We start from the raw sequence: 22,969 nt of genomic DNA on the forward strand, positions 1-22,969 counted from the left end.
TACCCTTAATTCTTTCAGAGGTAAAAATATGGGATTTTGTGTGACACAAATGTTCCGTAAAATTTGCAATTGTTACCTCATTCTGTAAGTTCTTTGAAATTTTATCGTAAATTCTATGTGGAATGTCCAAACAATGAAGGGGTTGAAAATGGCGTCAAAAAGGGGGAGGGATTTCTTTTTCCAACATTCTATAAAGTTTCACCCCTGGAAAAACTAGCACAGACCTAGGAAATGTTTAAACGGGCTACAGAAAAATAAAATGCATCCAGAGTACTTATTTTTAAATGCCGAAAAAGATTCAGAGAGAGGAGAGATGCACAGTTAACAGAGGCGTAGTCACAAACTTAAAAGTGGGGGGGGGGGCTCAAACTCAAGAAAGATGTAAAACGTGTAATATAAAGAAATTAGCAATTTCACTTTGAGGGGGCACATCCATATATTTTCAGTTGGGGGGCACTGTCAACTACCAAATTTCCTTGACAACCAAAAAAAAAAAAAAAAAAAAAAGTCATCAGACGTTATTATTGAGGAGGCACAATCATATGGTCGCTATGTTTTCTATAGTATTCTATTTCTATAGTATTTTATATATCGGTAAAATTATTAGGGGGCACGACCATCCCGATTCCTACGGCCATGATTAAGCTTTAAAACATGTAACATCAATTAAGCCCCTGTCTAAGTTGAATGAGAGGACTTCAAATAGTACACTTAAAGTTGATTGACATTCATCACAGGTATACCGAAATCAGAATCTCCAATACTGCAGCTATCTTGTAGAAATTACTAACCTTGATGAGATTCGGATTTGCTAGGATATATTCTAAAGTATATTACATTACTATTACTTCAAGAGAAATGCTTACTCAGTTGTTGCTGAAAATAAAATAAATTTGCCATAAAATGAGGTTTAATATAGTTTCAACATAGCTGTGATTTTGTTCTACATTAAGTGAGGGAGGGCACAGACATACTCTTGCCCCCCCCCCCCCCCCCTATCTGAAAGTGGGGGCACGACCATCCCGATTCCTACGGCCATGATTAAGCTTTAAAACATGTAACATCAATTAAGCCCCTGTCTAAGTTGAATGAGAGGACTTCAAATAGTACACTTAAAGTTGATTGACATTCATCACAGGTATACCGAAATCAGAATCCCCAATACTGCAGCTATCTTGTAGAAATTACTAATCTTGATGAGATTCGGATTTGCTAGGATATATTCTAAAGTATATTACATTACTATTACTTCAAGAGAAATGCTTACTCAGTTGTTGCTGAAAATAAAATAAATTTGCCATAAAATGAGGTTTAATATAGTTTCAACATAGCTGTGATTTTGTTCTACATTAAGTGGGGGAGGGCACAGACATACTCTTGCCCCCCCCCATATCTGAAAGTGGGGGGGGGGGGCTAGTGCCCCCGCTGCCCCCCCCCCCCCTCCTGTGACTACGGCCATGGTTAATGTCAATTTGTAGTCAGAGGGGCCAAAGTCAGTCACGTCGAAATGTGACGTTGATCACGTGTGGTAGATATTGAACTCCGACAGGCAAATTACGCTGGCATACTTTCCCTGTGTGTAGATCCTTTTACAATATTATATGCATTTAAATCAGCTGTTCATGACATTGTAAAGACATATAAACAATACGGGTTGAAGTCTTTACTTAACTCCAGGGTATATCACCAAGATAAGAGTATAGACGCAGAACGAGCGGGCATTAAGAAACAATAACGTTGTCGGACGTCATGAAACTCAACGGTGACAGCGCCGGGTGATCATAAAATGTTTTTTTATTTGGCGAATCACAGGTACTTGTGGACAGGACCCCCCCCCCCCCCACCCGAATATACCCCTGGGTCAAAAAATATTTTTATGTCTTTTTTTCATAAATTATTCTTCTAGTACACATTTACAATGTATTCCATAAGAAAAATAAAAAAAAAAAAAACCCAACAACACAGAATTAAGGTTTTACTTACGAAAGCCTATTAGGATCAAACTACGGTAAAAAAAATTTTCGAAAGGCGTTATAACGCGAAAAAAGGCGTAATAACGCCTTTTGAAAAGGCGTTATAACGCGGAAAAAGGCGTAATAACGCAAATAAAGGCGTAATTACGCCTTTCCAAAAGGCGTTATTACGCCTTTCCAAAAGGCGTTATAACGCCTTTCCAAAAGGCGTTATAACGCCTTTTGAAAAGGCGTTATTACGCCTTTTAAAAAGGCGTTATTACGCCTTTTTAAAAGGCATTAATACGCCTTTCAAAAAGGCGTTATAATGCCTTTTGAAGGGCCATTATTATGTCTTTGACAAGCCCGTGCTTTTAAGGTGGGGGGGGGGTGTTCCCATAAAATTGACAAGCAAACAAAAAAACAAGACCCCCCCCCCCAAAAAAAAATAAACTGCCTAAACTTGAGGGGAAACTTTTTCTAATTTTTCGGTAAAACTTTTTTTAAATGCAATGACTTGCCCGAGTTTAACCATACTGCAACAAAATGTTAAGGGACCAAGCAATCAATGATTTTTTATATTTAAACTATAGCAAGACTATTCTCCCAAAAAGTGGGGTGGGGGACCCCCCCCCCCCCCCCACTCACATTCGTACTACCGGCCTGTTTGAAAAGGAGTTGTATCCAAAAGGAGTTGTATCCAAAAATGGAAAGGCGTTATTTTAAAATAGTAAATATATGAAAGATTGAACCAAAGCCATCTTTATTTATGCAATATTTAGATTATAGTTTTAATATTATAAATTATAGTATTATCTATATTCCTGCACATCTCGCAGACAGTTGTTTGCATTTTGCATGCATATTAAGAGAAGTCATCACTCTACTTTTGAAAATCCAGGATATAGGCAGAACCAGCTTTGGGCTTTGCTAGCCACGTATTAAAAATTCATGTCAAATTTGAAAATATTTTTCTCTCCTCTTGGTAAAAAACAGGGAAAGTATTTGCATAGGTATAATGAGCAATTAGCCTTCAACAAAATTTCTGAAATCCATACACCTTGGTAGAAGCGTCTGGCATCAGAGAAGGACTAAGTTGGTTTAACACTGAAAATATTTTACATATTCAAAAATCTTTTTTCCTAGAAATCTAATTATAATCAGCCCCCAGGGTGGGCTAAGTAAGTCATGTATTGAAAAAAAAGAGGCGTAATAACGCCTTTTTAAAAGGCGTAATAAAACCTTTTGGAAAGGCGTAATTACGCCTTTATTTGCGTTATTACGCCTTTTTCCGCGTTATAACGCCTTTTCAAAAGGCATTATTACGCCTTTTTTCGCGTTATAACGCCTTTTGAAAAGGCGTTATAACGCCTTTTAAATTTTTTTTTACCGTAGTTTGATCCTAATAGGCTTTCGTATTTACTAAAAAATCATACCCTCGGTATTATAAAATAGAGAAGGTAAGTCACTTCCATTTGTTTACACTGGACCCCTCTTGGATATCAGGCCCGAAATATCATTTACCTAATACATGTCACCAAAATGTGTCATGATATCTTGTTTCGTTAGATATTTTTGTCTTTAATCGTGCTATTTAATTGCCCAGGCATTCCATAATAATCCGAGTATTCGTCGTCAAACGTGAAAAATGCTACAGGATTTGGAAATGTCAAAGTAGAAATTACGGAAGTGATGCAAAAACGACACCTAGCGTGTAACTCTCGAGTTCCAAGTGTTATAGAATTGAGGGAAAAGCAAGAGGTCTGCGAAAAAGTTCGGGAAAATTTGGATAAAGAAGTCGAAATATTGATTCATCAGAATTTAAATTCTGCTTAAAATTTTTGAGATGAGTGAGGGTAGTCGTCAATATTCCCTTTAAAGGATGTTATCACTGAATACCAAATAGCGTTTTAAATATCGCTTAAACATTACAAGACATGTACCCCCCTTTTCCCCTTCTACATGGACATACTTGCAATTAATTCCGATAATATTAAGCTTTATAATTATGTGTTTTATTTTAATATTCTTATGCTATGATTATCATTTGCCAAGGAATTTAAGAATGAGTCATTTTTAATATTAATTCTTAGGAATGAAAATCAGAACCCCATTTTTTTTTTTTAATTTTAATTTTCTCCTTTACTCTCGCATGGTCGTAGGAACCGGGGGGGGGGGCACGGGGGGCCGTGCCCCCCAATAATTTTGCCGATATATAGATTACTATAGAAAACATGGCTACTATGTGCTTTTGCCCCCTCAATAAAAACGTCTGATGACCTTTTTTTTTTTTTTTTTTTTTTTGCTTGTCAAGGAATTTTTGGTGGTTGATAGTGCCCCCTCAACTGAAAATGTATGGCTGTGCCCCCCCCCCCCCCAAAAAAAAAAAAAACCTGAAATTGCTTCCTACGGGCCTGAATTTACCATTCTATGGATCCATTACAGAGTTGCATTATACTCAGGTGACCTTTTGAGGCCCCTGGGCATTTATTCGCTTAAACATCTTTTTTCTGACTTTTCTTTTGGTCGTCTTTTCTTCACCCATTGTTCCTTTTCCTATTTAAGTTTTCTTCCATGATCGGACTGATGTCGGGAATGAAATTTTTGTCTAGGATATTTCTATTTTGAATTTTTGAAAAATATATCTTCAGTTTTTCACCACTGTATTTTCCCCCGTAATTTAACCTTTCAGTTTCTTGGTTTTCGGACGCCAAACATCAAAGATATTGTAGATTTTACTATTCATGTATGTTGGGTCTTTGAAACAATTTCCTTTAGTCTAATTTCCTCACTTTTTACCTTTAGATTAAGTTCTTTCGTTCTTTCATTTTAAGAACTTTTAAAATTTGTTTCAGCGTTTTTTTTAACTAATTCTATGCGTATATGGAATAAAAGCCACAACACTGATTGTGTACCTCATATTAGTAAGGATCCTCTCTCTCTCTCAAATGCATTGATGTGCAATTGTGTGTATTTATTTTTATTTTTTTTTTAAATATTTGAATTCTTCAATTCGGGGCACCACAATTCTTTGAAGTTAAGTTTTCTGTTAATTTGCATGAAACGGTAGGTAATTTTTATACGAATGGCTCTATTATTCTGGGCGCAGGATTAATAATTTATTGTAAATAAGATTGGCTTATCTCAAAATCATGCACTGCAGTATGGTTCTCCCTATTTTTTGCTCCTGTCAATGGATGTCATATAAATAAAGTCTGAGGGCATAATATTTTTTTGGCTTTTCAAGGAATTTCGAATTTCTAACATGATCGCTCCCCCTCCCTCCGGTTCTTTTAATAACTTAAATTTTTCCTTCAGACTAAGAATTGAATGCATTGAAAAAAATGTCCTTTCATATGATATATTGTACATCTGTTTTTATAATTATGTAACTTAGTGAACTCAGTGCCCCAACCCTTGCACGAAGGCACTTTACTTTGACATGTGATGGGACAAAAAAAAAAAGAAGAAAAAGAAATGAATGCTTGTTTCAAATATTTTACGATTTACAAACTTTATCTCTATAATGTTACTTAGCTTGAGGAGGGCACTATAAGTGACAGAGGCAACCTTGTAACAATTTTTTAAGCACACGTTTTGCGACTCTCTTTTTTATCGAATGGCTCTACTGCTTAATTGAATGATTGTAATGTTCCCAGAAGCATGGCTAAGGCCTGTTATAAGGTGAACATTTACTCAAATTACACTGATGGCCCAACGGTTAATCATTTAACACTATCCATTCAAAAACGTGAAGTGGAAATCTATGGTTAGTAGAGTAGAACCATGCAACAAGTAAAGGTTACATGTAGGTTTATTAACTGTGTGCATTTGAATAAAGCACTAAACGAACATTTATATGCAATGAGAAAATATGACATACCGGATAATGCGTAGAACAACGAGGGAGTCATGATGCAAATGCATTTTGGCTAACATTGATTGCAACGACACGATGTCTGAAAAGGACAAAAATTATTAAAATATAAAATTTAAGTAAACTGAATGCATACAAGGGAAAGGGATAGTGAATGTCAAACCCTAATTACATACTTGGTCAAATAAAGAATATTTTATAGACCTCCTCTCAGCATATGGATAATTTAGGGCATTAGCCACACATCTACTTTTCATAACGGTACAACAAATAATATCCAACTGGGATTTCAATCTGACGTATCATCTTCCTTGCATGTTAGTAAACATATAAATATTGTTCTTCAAGCGTATAAAATTCCTCTTCATTAAATACGCGAACAAAAAACACAATGATCTAATTGTGAACTGGAAAGCAGTATTTTCTGTTATGTGAAGTTATCGCCCTTATAATGTTAAATTACATTCATTTTTTGCAAAAATTAACAATTCTGCTAAATGTATTTTAAAGTAAAAAAGATCAAGAATAAACATTTTATAATTTCTTTTAAAATAACGATAAGAATTTTCTCTTTGTTTTAGAATAAGTATTTTTCCCATTATATTTTATTGTAAAAACTATTAAACATCTTTATGTTATGCATTTATATGGTTTATTTTACGAGCCATAACAGTACTAAGTCAGACAGACAAGAAATAAATAAAGAGAGAGAGAGAGAGTGGGGAGAAAGAGAGTGGAGAGAATGTGTGAGTAGGGTGTGCCTGGGTAGAGAGAGTGTGAGTGGGGGGAGAGAGAGAATGTGAGTGGAGAAAGAGAGTGGGAGTGGGGGGGTGTGAGTGGTAGGAGAGAGTGGGAGTGGGGAGAGAGAGTGGGGGAGTGTGAGATGGGGGGAAGAGAGAGGGAGTGGGGGGAGTGTGAGATGGGAGAAAGAGAGTATGGGGAGAGAGTGTGAGTTGGGAAAGTGGGGAGTGTGAGAGGGAGAGACACTGTGAGTGGGGAGAGAGAGAGTATGAGTGGGGGGAGGGAGAGAGTGTGGGTGGAGAGAGGGAGAGTGTGAGTGGGGAGAAAGAGTGTGTTTGAGTGGCAAGAGATAGTGTGAGTGGAAAGTGTGAGTGGAGAGAGAAAGGGGAGAGAGTGTGAGTGGGGAGAAAGAGTGTGTTTGAGGGGAGAAAGAGTGTGTTTGAGTGGAGAGAGAGTGTGTGTGTGGGGAGAGAGAGAGTGTGAGTGGGGAGAGAGTGTGTGTGTGGGGAGAGAGAGAGTGTGAGTGGGGAGAGAGTGTGTAAATATAGATAGTGTGAGTAGAGAGAGAGACAATGAGTAGGGAGAGAGTGTTTGAAAGTAAGTGGGGAGAGAGAGAGAGTCGGAGGTGTGGGGGAAAAAGAGGGGATAGAGAAAGAGCTTTTTAGTTTTATATTTAAGATATGTAAGTAGTTTCTATGGTGGCATATTTCTGCTCCCTACATGCAAGATAAATTATGTTGACATGCAACTTAATTATGTAGACATGCGACTTATTTATTTCAACATGCAAAATAATTACTTTGACATGCAAGTTACCAATTTCTTTAGAGAATCTAATTTTAAATATTGGTAAACTTACTTTCCAACGCCATTATACGACATTATACAAGCAAAATACAACAGGAACATGCTGACTTGCGACTTATTTATGTCAACATGCAAGATAATTATGTTAACATGCAACTTATTTATGTCAACATGCAAGATAATTATGTTAACATGCAACTTATTTATGTCAACATGCAAGATAATTATGTTAACATGCGAGTTAATTATGTCAACATGCGAGATATGTATGTTAACATGCAACTTATTATATTGCATGTTGACATAAATACCTTGCATGTTAAAATATAACTCGCAAATTGACATAAATAAGTTGCATGTTGACATAAGTAAGTCGCATGTTAACATAAATAAGTTGCATATTAACATAATTATCTAGCATGTTGACATAAATAAGTCGCATGCCTACATAATTATGTTGCATGTTAACATAAATCAGTCGCATGTTGACATAAATATATTACATATTAACATAATTATCTTGCATGTTAACATACATAGGTCGTATGTCAACATAATTCTGTTGCAGCTTGCTTGTATGATGTCGTATACTGGCGTTAGTAAGTAAGTTTACCAACATTAAAATTAGATTCTCAAAAAAGATTGGTCACTTGCATGTCAACATAATTATTTTGCATGTGGACATATTTATCTTGCATGTTGACATATTTATCTTGCATGTTGACATACTTTTCTTGCATGTTACATGTAACATAATTTATCTTGTATGTAGGGGGCAGAAATATGCCACCATAAGTTTCGAACATATAACTGGGTTAACTTTTGATTTTTTTGTATTTTTGATGTAAACTTTGCTTCTGCGGCATGGGTACTTCAAAATTTACTCTTATTTTGACCCCCTTGATATCATGCTTGTATATATTTAACTTGAATGTGTTGCAAGTTACCAATCATGTTTTCCATATACAAGGCTACAAAAGTAAAGTCTACACGTTTGTCGAATTTTGATAATGAGAAATTATAGAGAGATAACAGAGCCACCATTTTTGAAATTTTTTTTTTCTTCTAATTTCTTGTTTTTCTATATTTATTTCAAAAATTGTATTTTTATTTCTTATTTTAATTCTAACTTTTAGTTAAAATTTTCCCGTTTTATTTCATTTCCTTAATGTCATTTTATTTAACGATATTTAACGATTAGCGGGTTTCAGTAAAAGTTCTACCAAGCCTTTTTCTTTACTCCACACTTAAATATTAACAGCAATGAAGGAGAAACTTTAGGGGTAATGTGCAACAATATATTCGAGAAGTGGTGTAAATCAGATGTGGATACTTAAAAATTCCAAGGAACTTTTAGAAAATTTAAAATCACAAAATTTTACCAAAATCAATAACATAAAAACTTACTTTTCAACACTATGTAAAACCATCGCCCACGATAAATTAAAGTCCAGGCTTTTTGACATCATTGACAGCTACTTTTTCAATAGAAATGGAACTCATAAATTTAATTACCTCGTCATTGGTCATTTGCAAAATTATTTTGTTAAAAAACATTCTGATTGTACACACAAGTACTCTGAAGTTGTTATAAAAAATATTCTTGAGTTTCTGACTGACAATATCTATGTGGTTTTTGGAGACCAGGTCTCAAAACAATCTGTTGGAATTCCCATGCGTACCAATATACCCTTATCACCTGCATAAAGGGTTTATATCTCGCAGTTGATTCGTTACGCAAAAGCATGCTCTGTCACAGCTCTACGTATGAACAATTTCTAAAACGAGGTAAGTTATTGACTAACAAGTTGATGAAACAAGAATATCAACAGTCTCGTTTAAAGTCATCATTTCGTAAGTTCTATGGTCGATACAATGACCTTGTCAGCAAAGACAAAATCTATTATTAAGTCAAATGCTGGCTGACATTTTTCATACTGATTGTTGGGCCATTATTTACAAACTTAAGATGGATTTTCCCTTTATTTCCCGACCATGACAAGGAGCACATGGGTGGTGTGACCGGTCTGCAGGGATAGACATTAACTTTCAGATTCACTTGCCCATCGGGTAAGTGATCTTATACTTTGACTTGTCCGAATGCAGAACTTGGTTGCCCAAAATTAGGATAGAACTTAAGAAAAAAATTATTAATTACTGTAAACGTTATGAAAAGAAAAAATGTGACGAAATACACTAGTAGTACTACTGTCAATTTGGCAAGTTGAGCTACCTGAAAAAATTTCGATGCTGCATTTGTACATAAATGTATAAGCTGTACTTGTAAAATTAACTTGTTAACACACACTGCAGTGCAGCAATAACTCTCCATTTCCTTTTAATAAAATTCATATTTTTTAAAAATTATGTGTCGTAGGATCATTTTGTGATTCATGATTTTCAGAGATAACTGTGAAGCAACGCTTAAGGAAGATAGTTGCTACAAAACATACATCTTACCTTGCTCAGGATACATCGTGTTGTACTGTACTTATATTCTGTGCGTAAATAAATAATCTAATTTCCTACTAAGAAGTTAATAAAATTTTGTTAGACGTAGAGCGTATTTACTACGAAAGAAAATAACGAACTCGATTTTTAAATGAATGGTATAATCCAGAAACGAAGCATTGTCAGTCAGGTGCGTGGCGGAAGTCAAGTGTTCAATTTATCGTTTTATTTATAAATTAATGTAAACTAAATAAATATGTACATTTGTATGAGAAAAATTCACTTGCCCGATCGGACAAGTATGTCGACAATTTCACTTGTCCAAACTGAGAATTTACTTGTACCGGGCAATCGGACAACCGTTAATGTCAATCCCTGATCTGCAGGGGATGCTCACTCCTCCATGGTACCTGATCCCACCTCTACTGTTTTAGAGGTCCATATTTGCTCTGGACCTGATTTGTATTGTTACAGTTCTTGAGATATAGGGTGTGACAGACGGACAGACTCCGGGTAAAGTGATCCCTTAGTCCGCTCTGCTCTGCAGACGACACAAAAATGTCGTATTTTGATACTTTTTTTGAGACCAATATACCGCCAAAATGCTTGGCCCATTGATTTCTTTAAAAAATGTTATGTGTGCAAAGTGTTTTAAAAGGTTTAAGTTACGAAGATATATCGTATACTGAATAATTTTATGAATACAACAAACAGAACTGAAACTATCTACCCTTTAAGTCCTCTTTGCCCGTGATGTGCATTACAAATAGTATTTTAAAATACACAAGCAGTGTGGATAATTTTTTTTTTTTTTTTACATTTATTGTTGTAAACCCAAAGAATCCCACTGGATCTGAAAGGCCTCTGCTCGGGTATTTTCATCCCTTAGTCACAGGTTAAAGTTATTTATAAGGTGTTGGAAGCTCATTTTTCGTCATTTTCACTTAGCTGCAGATAATTTCCAGGGTCACCAAGCGAGGAGGTATGACATTTGACTTGCTGGCAGATTCTTTATGAAACGGTGGATATTTCTCGTTACTTTTTAGCAGACACCTTATGACAGACGGACAGACAGTCACCGAGTTGTGTAGCTTATGAAGAGGAACCTCAGTTTTTGTCGTTTAATTTGACCATTATTGAGCATTTGCAAAAGAAACAGGTACTACATTTCATTACATACATCTATTTCAAGGTCTATCCTAACAAAAATTAAATTAAGATAAAACCATTGTCTAAAACAATTCAAATGTCCATAGTAAATCAGTATCTTTGCAATGAATTTGAAACTGATATTTCAATCCTCAATTACGATTTTTTTGTGTTCTTAACACTAATTCAAATGCCTGCATATACATGTATAATATTTTTCTGTTTATCTGTTTACTGTTCTGGAAATATTATTAACGAACTCAACTAGAAATTGAATGTCATCAAAGTATCATACTAAATCAAAGTTTCAACGGAAAGTATGAAGGTAAAATCAAAATATTTAATAAAGTATTCGGTTCATACTAAGATTACAGTCAACTGGAGGGATACACGATTTCATTGCAACTCGTGTTTTGTGGTGTAAGATACATCCAATGAGATGAGTGTTAGGTTTTTTTTCACCTTGCGACACAATCCTTTAACTCACAGGATAAAATACATTTGCCGAAAGTAGAAAGTTTTGCACTTATTTTCAACTGTATAACATTGCACGTGAACATATACGTCTTTAATGTAAATTTTTATTTGTTTCTTTGTAAATTTTGACATTAAAAAAGGTATATTTTATTGTGGACAATCATGGGTCCAATGAAAGCAGGAAAATGCATCTCCGTAAAACGTTATCGTCAAACTAGTTCGAACCAGAGCCTAGTTAATTGCCAAGTAATTGCTAAGATAAATTGTATAAAGCCTGGATAGGATCTGTAACAAAAGTCCAGTGCAAAAAAATTTCTTGTTAAAAACAGATCAAAATACCTGCGTAAATACACTACATTTAATCAATAACTGCATATGTACACGTGAACCACTAAGACAATACAGTAATCTGTTTCAAATAATTAGTGTAATGTTCTCTGAATATTCACAGAACCGAGGAGAAAGAAACTGTGAATGAACAATAAAAACGAGTTTGAGAGAAAACATAAAAACATCTCTCAAATTCGAAGGCAAAAATAACGATCTTATTAATATTAGATCTTGGGCATCTAAGTGCACTTGACAGATGCGTCTTCGCCATGAGAACAGTCGTGAACACCCCATCCATTGTTTCTACAGGAGAATATTGAAGACTCTGATCCTGAGCATCCAACCTCATCCATCCAGATCTGTCCTACTCCTTGTCCGTAACGGGCGTTTGAGTAGGCAGTGTAAGATCTAAGTGGATAGGAAAAGCATATAAAATGAACATTTAGACTTGTACAAGCCAACGTTATACATGTATTTCTAAATCATTTCTATAAAAAACGCTGCTCACTTCCGATAATGCCTTAACATACTTAATATTTTGAAAATAAAGAAAACTGATTGGAAAAGAAATCTGAAGCATCTATGAAATAAGTGGTTTTGTTATACCTTTAAAAATTGGTATCTATATAAATATGTACTAAAATGTCTAACATTTCCAATGTTTTACTGAGCAGTCATAAAAAAATCGGTGTTTGACTACAGAGTGAGATACTGGACCGCCTACGTCACACTTCGGGCGAGATCAGCTAAATCGTATTTGCATTCATTGGTATTTAACAGTGACAAAATTGACCGAGTGTTAGTGCAGTAAAGGAAATTTACATCATGAAAGCCAGCACAAGATACATGTATGTCAAAAAATATAAGGTATAACAAAACATTTATTGACTGTGTTCTCGGACATAATGCGTTTGGTCGACCTCTTGAACAAAACTGGTGCCTTCGGCCTAACGGATTCAGGCAAACAGTTTGGTTCTTGGGTCGTCAAAACGCTAGTTGCCCTCGAACCCATTCAATTGATGTATAATGTTTTAAAGGCCCTGTTGTGAAGTAAATATTATTATTTACAATATTTGTTTATGATGACTTACCCCGAGTATCCCAGCATTCTACAAACAACTCTTGCATCAGAGCTGCCCCAATTATCATCGCAGATTGTGCCCCAAACATTGGAGTGGTAAACCTCCACTCGTCCCTCGCTGATGGTGCTTCCTCCAACCAATCGAACAAGCACTGAAATACGAAAATTTAGAGTGCTTGCGTCAAAATTGAGCAGTATCATATTTTGCTTTAGCTAGACTTTTGAGGTTTTTCATTGTCTTCTAGACCTACTAGTAATAAAAAAACAGATAAGCTTTGGGTGCATTCACAATACATATAACTGTCTCTAACAAGCATTCTGAGAGTATTGCATTAGCAATACTAGTCCCCTACCGGCAAGTGTAATCTGGTTCCCGTTAAGAATTGAAAATGCCATAATTCCGTCAAAATTAATGAAGTGGGACGAAATGCAAACTTGATCTATAGCTAATCAAGGTAAAGCCACATACCAAAAATCAGCTCAATATCTACAAGCGTTTAGAAGAAAATTGTGGAAAACCCTTAAAAATTGAAAAGGCCGTAATTCCGTCAAAAATCAATGAAGCGGAACGAAATGCAAACTTGATCTGTAACTCATCAAGATACACTCATATACCAAAAATCAGCTCAATATCTGCAAGCGTTTAAGAAAAAAGTGCGGAAAACCAAGTGGGACAGACTGACAGACAGACAGAGGGACAGGCAGACGGACAGACAGACAGCTAGACAGACGGACGGACAGACTCAGAGGAAACCTATAGTCCCCTCCAGTTTCACCGGTAGGGGACTAAAAAAGCAACTTCGCTTGGAACAATTTATTTTGGAGAGAAGCATAAAGTCAGTAATTATCACAAGGGAAGTACATAATCTATAGCTTATTTTCACAATTTAAATGAAAATAAAAAGAATATCAGATCATTGATATAAAAAAAGAGAATCTTACATTGTTGTTGGTTTCTCTCTGAAATTTGCTGCGATAATGACCTATTCAGGGCTCCAGTTATTTCCATTAAAGCTGTAATATTGCTCCGGATATATGAAATAGTGTTACCGTTTGACTGCACTACGGTTACAATGTCCTTAATCCTCTTTTCGTGATCGGTGATGTTCTTTATAAATAATGAAACATGTTCTTTCTCTTCTTCAAGTGCCATTTGTTGCTGAACTAAAGAAAGAATTAAAATAAAGATTTAAAAATCCCTTAATTTCTAATACAAAGGTGTTAAGAAAAATATACATTGTTTATAATTTTGATTTGCATATTGAAAAAAAATTGCCAAAGATAATTATGCAAGTTCACAAATATACAAGAGGCCCAGTGACCTGAGTCACCTTGGCTGTTCTTCAGATTAAGGTTAAAAAAAGTTCCCCACCTTAGGCCTATTTCCATGAAATATGTATATCATATATTGTGGCCCACTCTAGCCCCAATTCATTCGAACTTTAATCCGTACAACATAACTGTTTCAGTATTTCTATATACTGATGTTCATCTGAAGAGTTTCTTTCATTTTATCTCTGTTGCTTACATTCAGCCTTACCAAACAGGGACCATAGATTGACAAATGAAAAATGAATCCTTTAGCTTGGAAATGTATGTTAAACAATCTGATTTTTTGTAGCCATGCTACTTTTTAATTTTCAATGTATTTCCATTTAAAAACTTTGGACCCTGTTTTGGTCCCACCCTACCCCAGGGGACCAAGATTTAAACAAGCATATTTCTGCATTATCTAAGGATGCTTGCACCTTGGTATAAGTGTCTATGACCCTGCCGTTCTTACGAGGAAAACACTTCCTATGTTTTCGGATGTAAACTTTGATTCCTTATTGCGACCACAACTAACCACTCTCAAATGAGAAGGGATAGGGGGTGGGGGGTTTGGGGGGTTGGGTCATGATATTAACAGTCATATTGTAGAATATTCACTTCATCACGAAGCTTTCATATTAATGTCACTATGGTCCTGCTGTTTTTTTTGGGGGGAAGAAGATTTTCTCCTTATATATTTAAATGTAAAATTTGGATTCCTTATTGTTGCCCGACCTTATACAAAGGGGTCATACGTTGAACAATCTTAAATCTACACTTCCTGGGGATACTCATATATCTATATGACTAATGATGTCTGTGCAGTTCTTGGAAAAATATTTTTAAGGTTTTTATGCTTATACTACAATGTAAAGCTTTGATTTCCTATTGTGGTCTCAACCTTTCTTTACGGTTTTGATTTGAACATTCCTGATTTTACAATATACCTGAAATTGCTTGCATATTGATATCAACAATCATGATCCTACTGTTCCTTAGAAGTACTTAAAGATATTTTCTAAAAACACTTTTCCCTTATAAATCTTTTACCTCCTAATAACCCCCCCTCCTTTCCCCGGTAATGATTTTTACAATCTTATTCCTGCACTATAACAGAGAGCTTTCAAATTAGTTTTATTCTGCCAGGTGGATTTATAAAAACCCAACAATATACCATCTAACATAACTAAATTAGGAAAATTATTAAATCTTTACCTGTAGAATTCATCTGGTATTGAATACTCTCGATCACATTCGTGATGTTAAAATATCGTTGTTCTTGAATATTGAGAAGATCTCTTCTTTGATTTGATTCCAACTGAACGGAAATAGCTAAAGAAGATACATTTTGTTGTATTGCTTCAATTTTTTCTGTTAGATTTCTTTTCAGAATTATATCAGAATTGTTTTTATCTTCAGATATTCTAAGCAGATCCTCTATTCGTTCTCCGGTTGAGTTAAATTGACTCAGAAGATTATTCGACACAACCGTAAGAGCAGATAAATCGTCTTGTAACTTCTGAAGTTTCACTCCAAGGATCAGCGTATTTCCTTTAATGACGGAAACAATTTTTTTGAATATATGCATAATGTCAGCAAACAATCAGAAGGGAATGCAAACATGACCTTTACATTTCTGATGAAAGGTACATTAATCAACATATGAATAGCAGTTAAGAAAAATTCATGAAAGTTTAAATAGAAAAGTGCTCGTTTCGTCTTACGTTTTTGTTGGGCTCCATCTGAAATTTGCTGCGAGAATGACTTATTCAGGGCTCCATCTATTTCCAATAAAGCTGTAATATTGCTCTGGATGTCGGAAATAGTTCTGCTGTTTGATTGTACTACGGCGACAACATCCTGAAGTCTGTTTTTGTGATCGGTGACGTTTTTGATCAATATTGAAACACGTTCTTTCTCTGCTCCAAGTATCATTAGTTGTTGAACTAAAGAAGGTATGAAAACACTGCTTACATATGTTAGTATATATACATATGTAAATAAATAAATATTTCAAGTTGCTTACATGAAGTTGTCCCATTAAGATAAATATTCATAATTTTTGAAAAATGCACTCTGAATCAAAATCTTAAATGTCGCAAAATGATAATTGCATAACTTGTATGTATTTTCAAATGAAAATTTAAAGTTGTAAAAAAGTTAATATTTATGTTTCAGTTCGGAAAATTTATAAGACGATCTGATTTTTTTAAAAATACTAACTTAAATGTGTCATTCCCCGAATTGGATGTCTCAAAAACTCTTACACAATCTTCTAACTTTGTAAACATTCGATACTAACCAAATTTGTATGTCTATAATTTACGATTGTCCATTAGAATAGAGAGTTCCTAAATGAATATATCTAATGGTTATAATATTAAAACGATTTATCATAAGGCCGATATAGTTCGTCGACGCACGAAGAAAATCTGGAATAATTTGTGTATGTTATTTTTTACAATTGCATTTGCTTCTCTAATAATTGATAAAAATCAAAAAGAAATTGATATCAGCTAAATTAGAAAACAAATCTGCTTAACATGTCAGATTTTCAAGTAAATGGCTTCAGAGACAAAGGAGAAGTGACATAATTTTCAAAACTATCAATGAAGTCATCAAACGCCTTCTTGGCGCACAAAGATTTGAACCCTTTAGAGACGAAAAAATATACCGAAATGATATAACAAACTAGAACATTTGCAGAAAAGTGGTTTATGAATGATATAAGAGTTTTAATGACAGTTTCACCTCAGCGCCGAAAACAGGAGGGCCTTAAAAGTAGACCTATTTAGACGGCAAGGAACGTTATGGGTCACGACCGACATTAAACTTTGTGTATTTTCTGCTCTTACAATGTAAAGCGATCTTGTGGGACTGAAAGTATAGTTTTAATACGTCCACTTATCAAGAGCCTATGTCAGTGTATATGAAAACAAAGAAATCCCAAGAGAAGTGTTGCGCTCAAGGGCTACTATTTTACAAAAATGTTAAGAGACGTAAATTACGTTTGTTTTCGTGCGCCGGCGTATAATTGCTTTATTTTTTATATTACATGCACTTTCTTACTTAGTTTAATATTATGATGAAACTTGAAATTTATCATCATTAAATGTTGTTTTTTACTATGATAAGATAATAAAGTTTTGTTTGCGAAGAGAAACTAAATTGTTTACCCTGTTTACAACTTATTGGAACAACCCTCGTATGTTTTATTATGTTACGTCTAAATCAATGTTCAAACTTTTTGAAAGGCACTAAGAATCAATCTTTGAAGTTTGTGTTTCAGTTCGGAAGAATTGTGAGACGATCTGATTTATTTGAAAAGTAACTCAAATGTATCATTCCCTGCATCTCAATCAAGAATATGTTTCGTTAAATTATGTCTATATTAGAAAATTATTAAATCAGTACCTGTAGAATTCATCTTGGTTTGAATACTCTCCATATCACTGGTAATGTTCAAATAACGTTGCTCGTTAACATTCAGAAGATTTTTTCTTTCATTTGATTCCAACTGAACAGAAATAGCTATAGAGGATACATTTTTTTGTATAGTGTCAATTTCTTCTTTGAGGATTCTTTCCAGAATTAATTGTGAATTGTTATTAGTTTCAGATAATTTTAAGACATCTTCTATTTTTTCTTCAGTTGAGTTAAGTTCAAAAGAAAGATTATTCGACACAACTGTCAGAGTGGATAAGTTATCTTGTAACATTTGAATTTTTGCTTCAATTACAGACGTAGTACCTTCAATGATGGAAAGATTGCCTTTAATATCTTTTAAATCGCCTAGTTCCTGAAAATCTCGTCTTAGATTACTTGTATACATCCAAATCGTGGAGATATTGTTTTCAAGGATATTTAAGGTATCGTAAAAAAGAGTTTGGGACTCTCGAGCCTCTAAAATCTGTCGACCTTGCAATTCACTGAAAGTCTTCGATTGGTTCAAATCATTTTTCACTTCGGACAGATTCAATCTAACAGTTTGAAGTTCATTTTTTAATGTTGTAAACTCATCAGCCTCAACACTTGAGTTTCTTTTTTCCTGAATAGAGTCGTTTAGATAACTCAGCCTCTCTTCCATGTTGCTAATCTTTTGAACAAGGTTCAAATTATTAAGACCATTAGACTCATTCATCTTTAGGGATGTTCTTTCTGACATTAACATTAAAGTTACTTGCGTTGCATCAACACGTGATGACAATATTTTATTTTCATTTTCTAGAATTTTAATTTTTTGCCTTAGTGCTCTAACTTGGCTTTTACTGTCTTTGGAATCTCTTTTCATTCCTGCCTCTAAAGACTTCAATCTCGATGACAACTCGCCACTTTCTGGAAATAGGATGTCGCCATTTTGTGATTGAGCGTCCTGGGCAAATCCTTGCTGCGTCAGCATTTGCTTTAATTTTTTGATTTCTTCATAGAGTTCCAAATCTTGATGCTGCATATCAATCCGTATGTCATCGATCCTCTTGTTGATTTCTGTTTCAAAGTTGGAAAAACCTTCCACCATGAATTCCGTTGCTCGATTTATTTGTTTGTTGATGGTAGGATCAAATATATTCCGATTTTGCAATGGTAACTCATATATTATTTGACCATTCACAAGTGTACTTATAATATAATTCAGGTAAAATATTTGATACATTTTATCCATGGTGTTGATTTTTTTATCCGTTACTGTCAGCTGTATATTATATTATGAAACAATAATCCAAAACCAATACAGCGGCGTACATGTACACGATAGGTTTTACAAGTATTTCGTAGATATAAGTTTATTGTACACTTTAACCCATGATAGAATTGTTCTAGACTTTGTTCACGCGAAGAACATATAATTCTATATAAAGGAGGGAAATTCAGATATAAGTATGACAATTAAAAGCACCCACCTCCTTAAGGCCCTTCACAATTGGCGCACGAGTAGACGCGACAAAATATTCGTGCGACCAAAAAAATTTGATTTGGATCGTAAACTGTTGCCGAAACAATCGCATATGAAAAAGTGTTCGTACGAAATTCGCAAGATCTAAAGCGACTTTTATGCGATACAAACGCATTAAATCTTTATGCGATACAAACGCATTAAATCTTGCGAAATATCTTGCGTCTATATGCGACTGATATACAACGAAAGCGAGTGTTGTAAGATAATGCGATAAGATCGCGCGAGTGATCAGGTGATCGGACGATTGAATGTGCGCCAATGCGATTGGACGTGCGGCGCTCGTGCAATCATGCATTCCATTGGTACCAATGCACGTTCGAGTGCATTTAGGCAACATCCATCAGCCACGCAATTCTAAATTTAGAGAACCCGACACAGTGCTGTGATTTTTCTTATTTCTTCCAATATTTTTATCGTTTAGAATGTGCGTAGTTAATTATTGACTGTATTATTATGACAGCAAAGTGTTTCGGCGGTTTGATATCGTATTGGTATATAAATATAATATATATGGTGTATATATATAATATTTGCATGGCAAATTGAAGCTGATAAATCGTGCAATGATAGTAAAGCGTTGCAAGATTACATGAGACACGTTGATCAACAGTCTCACGGTCGCAAAACACTGCTGTGATTCATCTTACGACCTTTAAAAATCGTACATCACTCTTACGAGTACACAAAACGTTGTAAGGCGTTCGTATTAATGTTCGTGCGTTACATTGTGATAATTTGGATCGCATTTGGTCGCGTCTGAATAGTGTGCATGTCCACTATTTTGAAGAGACTTGATGCGACCACTAAAACGCATGCAACGAATGCAAGACATCGTGCAACATATGCTAGAGCTCGTGCGATGCTAAAAAATTCCGATAGCAAAGTGTTGTAAAGTGCTCGTGCGCCAATTGTGAAAGGGCCTTTATAGAAACTTAAATAAATTCTTTTCAAGTGGGTAATCTAAGTGTCATACTAAGGAGACAAACAAGATTTCTAGAGTAGTAAATTTCCGTGAAAAAAATGCCATTAGTGTATCAAGAATACCCACGTGCACACAGTATTTTTCCCCGAAACGTGTAACAATGAAGGGTACATGTAAAGGTGATGAGTTGGTAAATGCAAAGAAGATATATAGATCTTGTTTGCAAGGACTTATCAAGGCTATGTGTATGTAGAAAACCTTGAAAATCCTCGTAAGAAACATACAGGAAGAAATACTAAATAATTGTAACACCAGCACATTTTGCAGACTAAGTAGTAAGACGAAATTAATGTTCCATTCTTGAGCCGATGGTTCAAGTGAGCTTTTCTGATCAAAATTTGTCCGTTGTCTGTTGATGTCGTCGTTAACTTTTTACATTTTCATCTTCTCCAGAACCACTGGACCAATTTTAAGTAAACTTGGCAAAGAGTATCCTTGGGTAAAGAGGATTCAAGTTGTTCAATTGAAGTGCAACACCCTCTTCCAAGGGGGAGATAATTAAGAAAAAGTGAAAATTGATGGGGTCATTTAAAAATCTTCTTCACAAGAATCACTGGGCCATAAAAGATGAAACATAAGTGAAAACTTCATTACATACTGTTATTCCTAAATTATTCAAATTATGTTAGGGCGGGGCCACAACAGCGGGTCAAAATTTTACATTAAAATATATAGAAAATGTCTTTAAAAATCTTCCTTTCAAAAACAGGAAAACCATCTTCTCAAGAACAGCAAGGCCATGTTTAGTCATATTAATACGGAAGCATCCTCAAGTAGTGTAGATTTAAGTTTATTCAAAGCATAACACCTGCGGTTAGGGTGGGGTAACAATGAGGGATCAAAGTTTTGCATAGGAATATATAGAAAAAAAAATTGAACATCTTCTCAAGAACATCAAAGACATTATTAATCATTTTGATATGGAAACATCCCCAGGTAGTGTAGATTCAAGTTTGTTCAAGTCTTAACCCTCGGGGTAGGGTGGGGCCACAATGGGCAGTTAGAGTTTACATAGGAATACATAGGGAAAAAAATCTTCAAGAACAGGAAAGCCATGATTAGTTATGTTGATATGGAAGCATCCTCAGGTAGAGTTAATTCAAGTTTGCTCCCCCTCCCCCCCCCCCCCCCCGTAAACTTTTCAACACTGAACTGATTTCTGCCTTTTCTAGGCCAATGTACTCAGGTGAGCGATGTGGCCCATTGGCCTCTTGTTATTTAAAAGTATATCGTTGCTGTATCTAAGCTGGTTTCAGAGATATGAATGGAAATATGTGAGTCTGATTTATTTATGTACTTCTGTTACTTAAAACAACATGAACTTTTCTCGAGATTCATATACTAGAGCTAAGTGTCTATAATGAGAAGTGCAAAGCGTTTTTGTAACTCAGAGTAAAGGAAAACTTAGACATAATTGAGATGGAAACCATGTTGTAAGATGCTCTTCTCAGTTATATAGAACATCAAGGTAAAGGACTGTAATATGGAGTAAATTTCTTATATTTAGAATTAAGTCTGCATCTTGTGGTGAGGAAAACTATTTGCTACAAAAATTTACTTTTTGGAAGAAAAACAAAAAACCAAAAAATTAAGTTTTATTCATTCATTCAACAATCTCTTTTAAAGTCAGCATTCCATAAGCATTTCATAAGCCTATACAAAATGAGGCTTTTTAGATCAAAATATTTGATTAATTAAAAAAAAGAGAGGTGTTTTGTATCACTGTACCAAGAATTGACTCAAGTTTGTACATGGTAGTATCGTCTTTTACCTTCCTGGTTACATGTAAAAAATTTTATCAATAGAAAAAAAAAAAACGAATGTTGCATTATACAAAAAAGCCTCTAATTCTAATTTACATATTTACATAATTTTTTCCTAAGTATGATTGGCAATATTAGCACATTTGAAATTGCTTGGGCAAAAAAAATATAGAACTGTACAAAAAAAAATATTGTAACACATTATGTTAGAAGTACCATGCGAGTTTCGTGTGAGCGTATCTATAGTAGCAAGTTTTGTGTGGATGGGGTTACGGGTTATAACCTACTCTTTAAATTTGTTAGGGGGTTATATAAATAAACAATTTTGCTAAATCCATTTTCAAATAAAAAGATCAAAAATAATTTTTTTTTAAAATAATTTCTTTTAAAATAGCAATAAGAATTTTCTCTTTGTAGTAGAATAAGTATTTTTCCATTATTTTTTATGATAAATAAACTATGAAACATGTATGTATTACGCATTTATATAGTTTATTTCACAATGAGAAGGTTAGCTAAGTTAGACGGAAAAGAAATAAAGAGAGAGAAAGAGTGGGGAGAGAGAGTGGGAGAGAGAGAGTGGGAGAGAGAGAGAGAGGTGATTGAGAGAAGAGTGGGAGGGGAGAGAGAATCTCTCCCATGCTCTCCTCCACTCTCCTTTTCTCATCCCCACTCACTTTCTCTACTCTCCCTCCCCACTCAGAGAGGGCCCCACTGAGAGAGAGAGAGAGATTGTGGGACAGAGTGGAGAGAGAGAGAGAGAGAGAGAGAGAGAGAGAGAGAGAGAGAGAGAGAACGGGGGAGAAAGAGCTTAATTTATATCAGTTTTTAAAGAGAAAAAAATATAACTTGAGTACTGAACTTTGCCATAAATATCGCTAATAAAAGATGAAGTATTTGAAATGAGTTTTTATTATGTTATTAAGACTGAAAATGTCTAGAGTAACTTCAAAAATCTTTGTAGATCTCACTTCTGGTCGGGTGTTTTTCGTGTCCTTAAAATGAGAAATTGTCGGAGCGAGATGTAAGTACAATGTACTTAAATCTGACATCTTACCATGTTACTTGTTTTGATGTTGTAAACTTTGTTTCTT

The 22,969-nt window shown here is 34.8% G+C and overlaps 2 protein-coding genes across 2 annotated transcripts in view; both read right to left on the reverse strand.

The window, feature by feature from the left end:
* Positions 1 to 22,969, reverse strand: part of LOC133187886 (ATPase inhibitor mai-2, mitochondrial-like) — a 195,840-nt gene that overhangs the window by 137,995 nt on the left and 34,876 nt on the right. The window lies entirely within an intron of this gene.
* On the reverse strand, positions 11,799 to 18,825 carry LOC133187836 (CAP-Gly domain-containing linker protein 1-like). Its single transcript, XM_061323236.1, has 6 exons — positions 17,591 to 18,825; positions 15,901 to 16,122; positions 15,392 to 15,727; positions 13,808 to 14,029; positions 12,876 to 13,017; positions 11,799 to 12,192 (listed from the first exon to the last, which is right to left on the reverse strand). Exons 1-6 carry the CDS (start codon positions 18,690 to 18,692, stop codon positions 12,024 to 12,026), a joined length of 2,193 nt encoding a protein of 730 aa, XP_061179220.1. The 5' UTR covers positions 18,693 to 18,825; the 3' UTR covers positions 11,799 to 12,023.

Source organism: Saccostrea echinata, unplaced genomic scaffold (assembly GCF_033153115.1).
Source record: "Saccostrea echinata isolate AGI-Se365-2 ecotype Australia unplaced genomic scaffold, CSIRO_AGI_Sech_v1 ptg000001l, whole genome shotgun sequence".
Classification (NCBI taxonomy): Eukaryota; Metazoa; Mollusca; class Bivalvia; order Ostreida; family Ostreidae; genus Saccostrea; species Saccostrea echinata.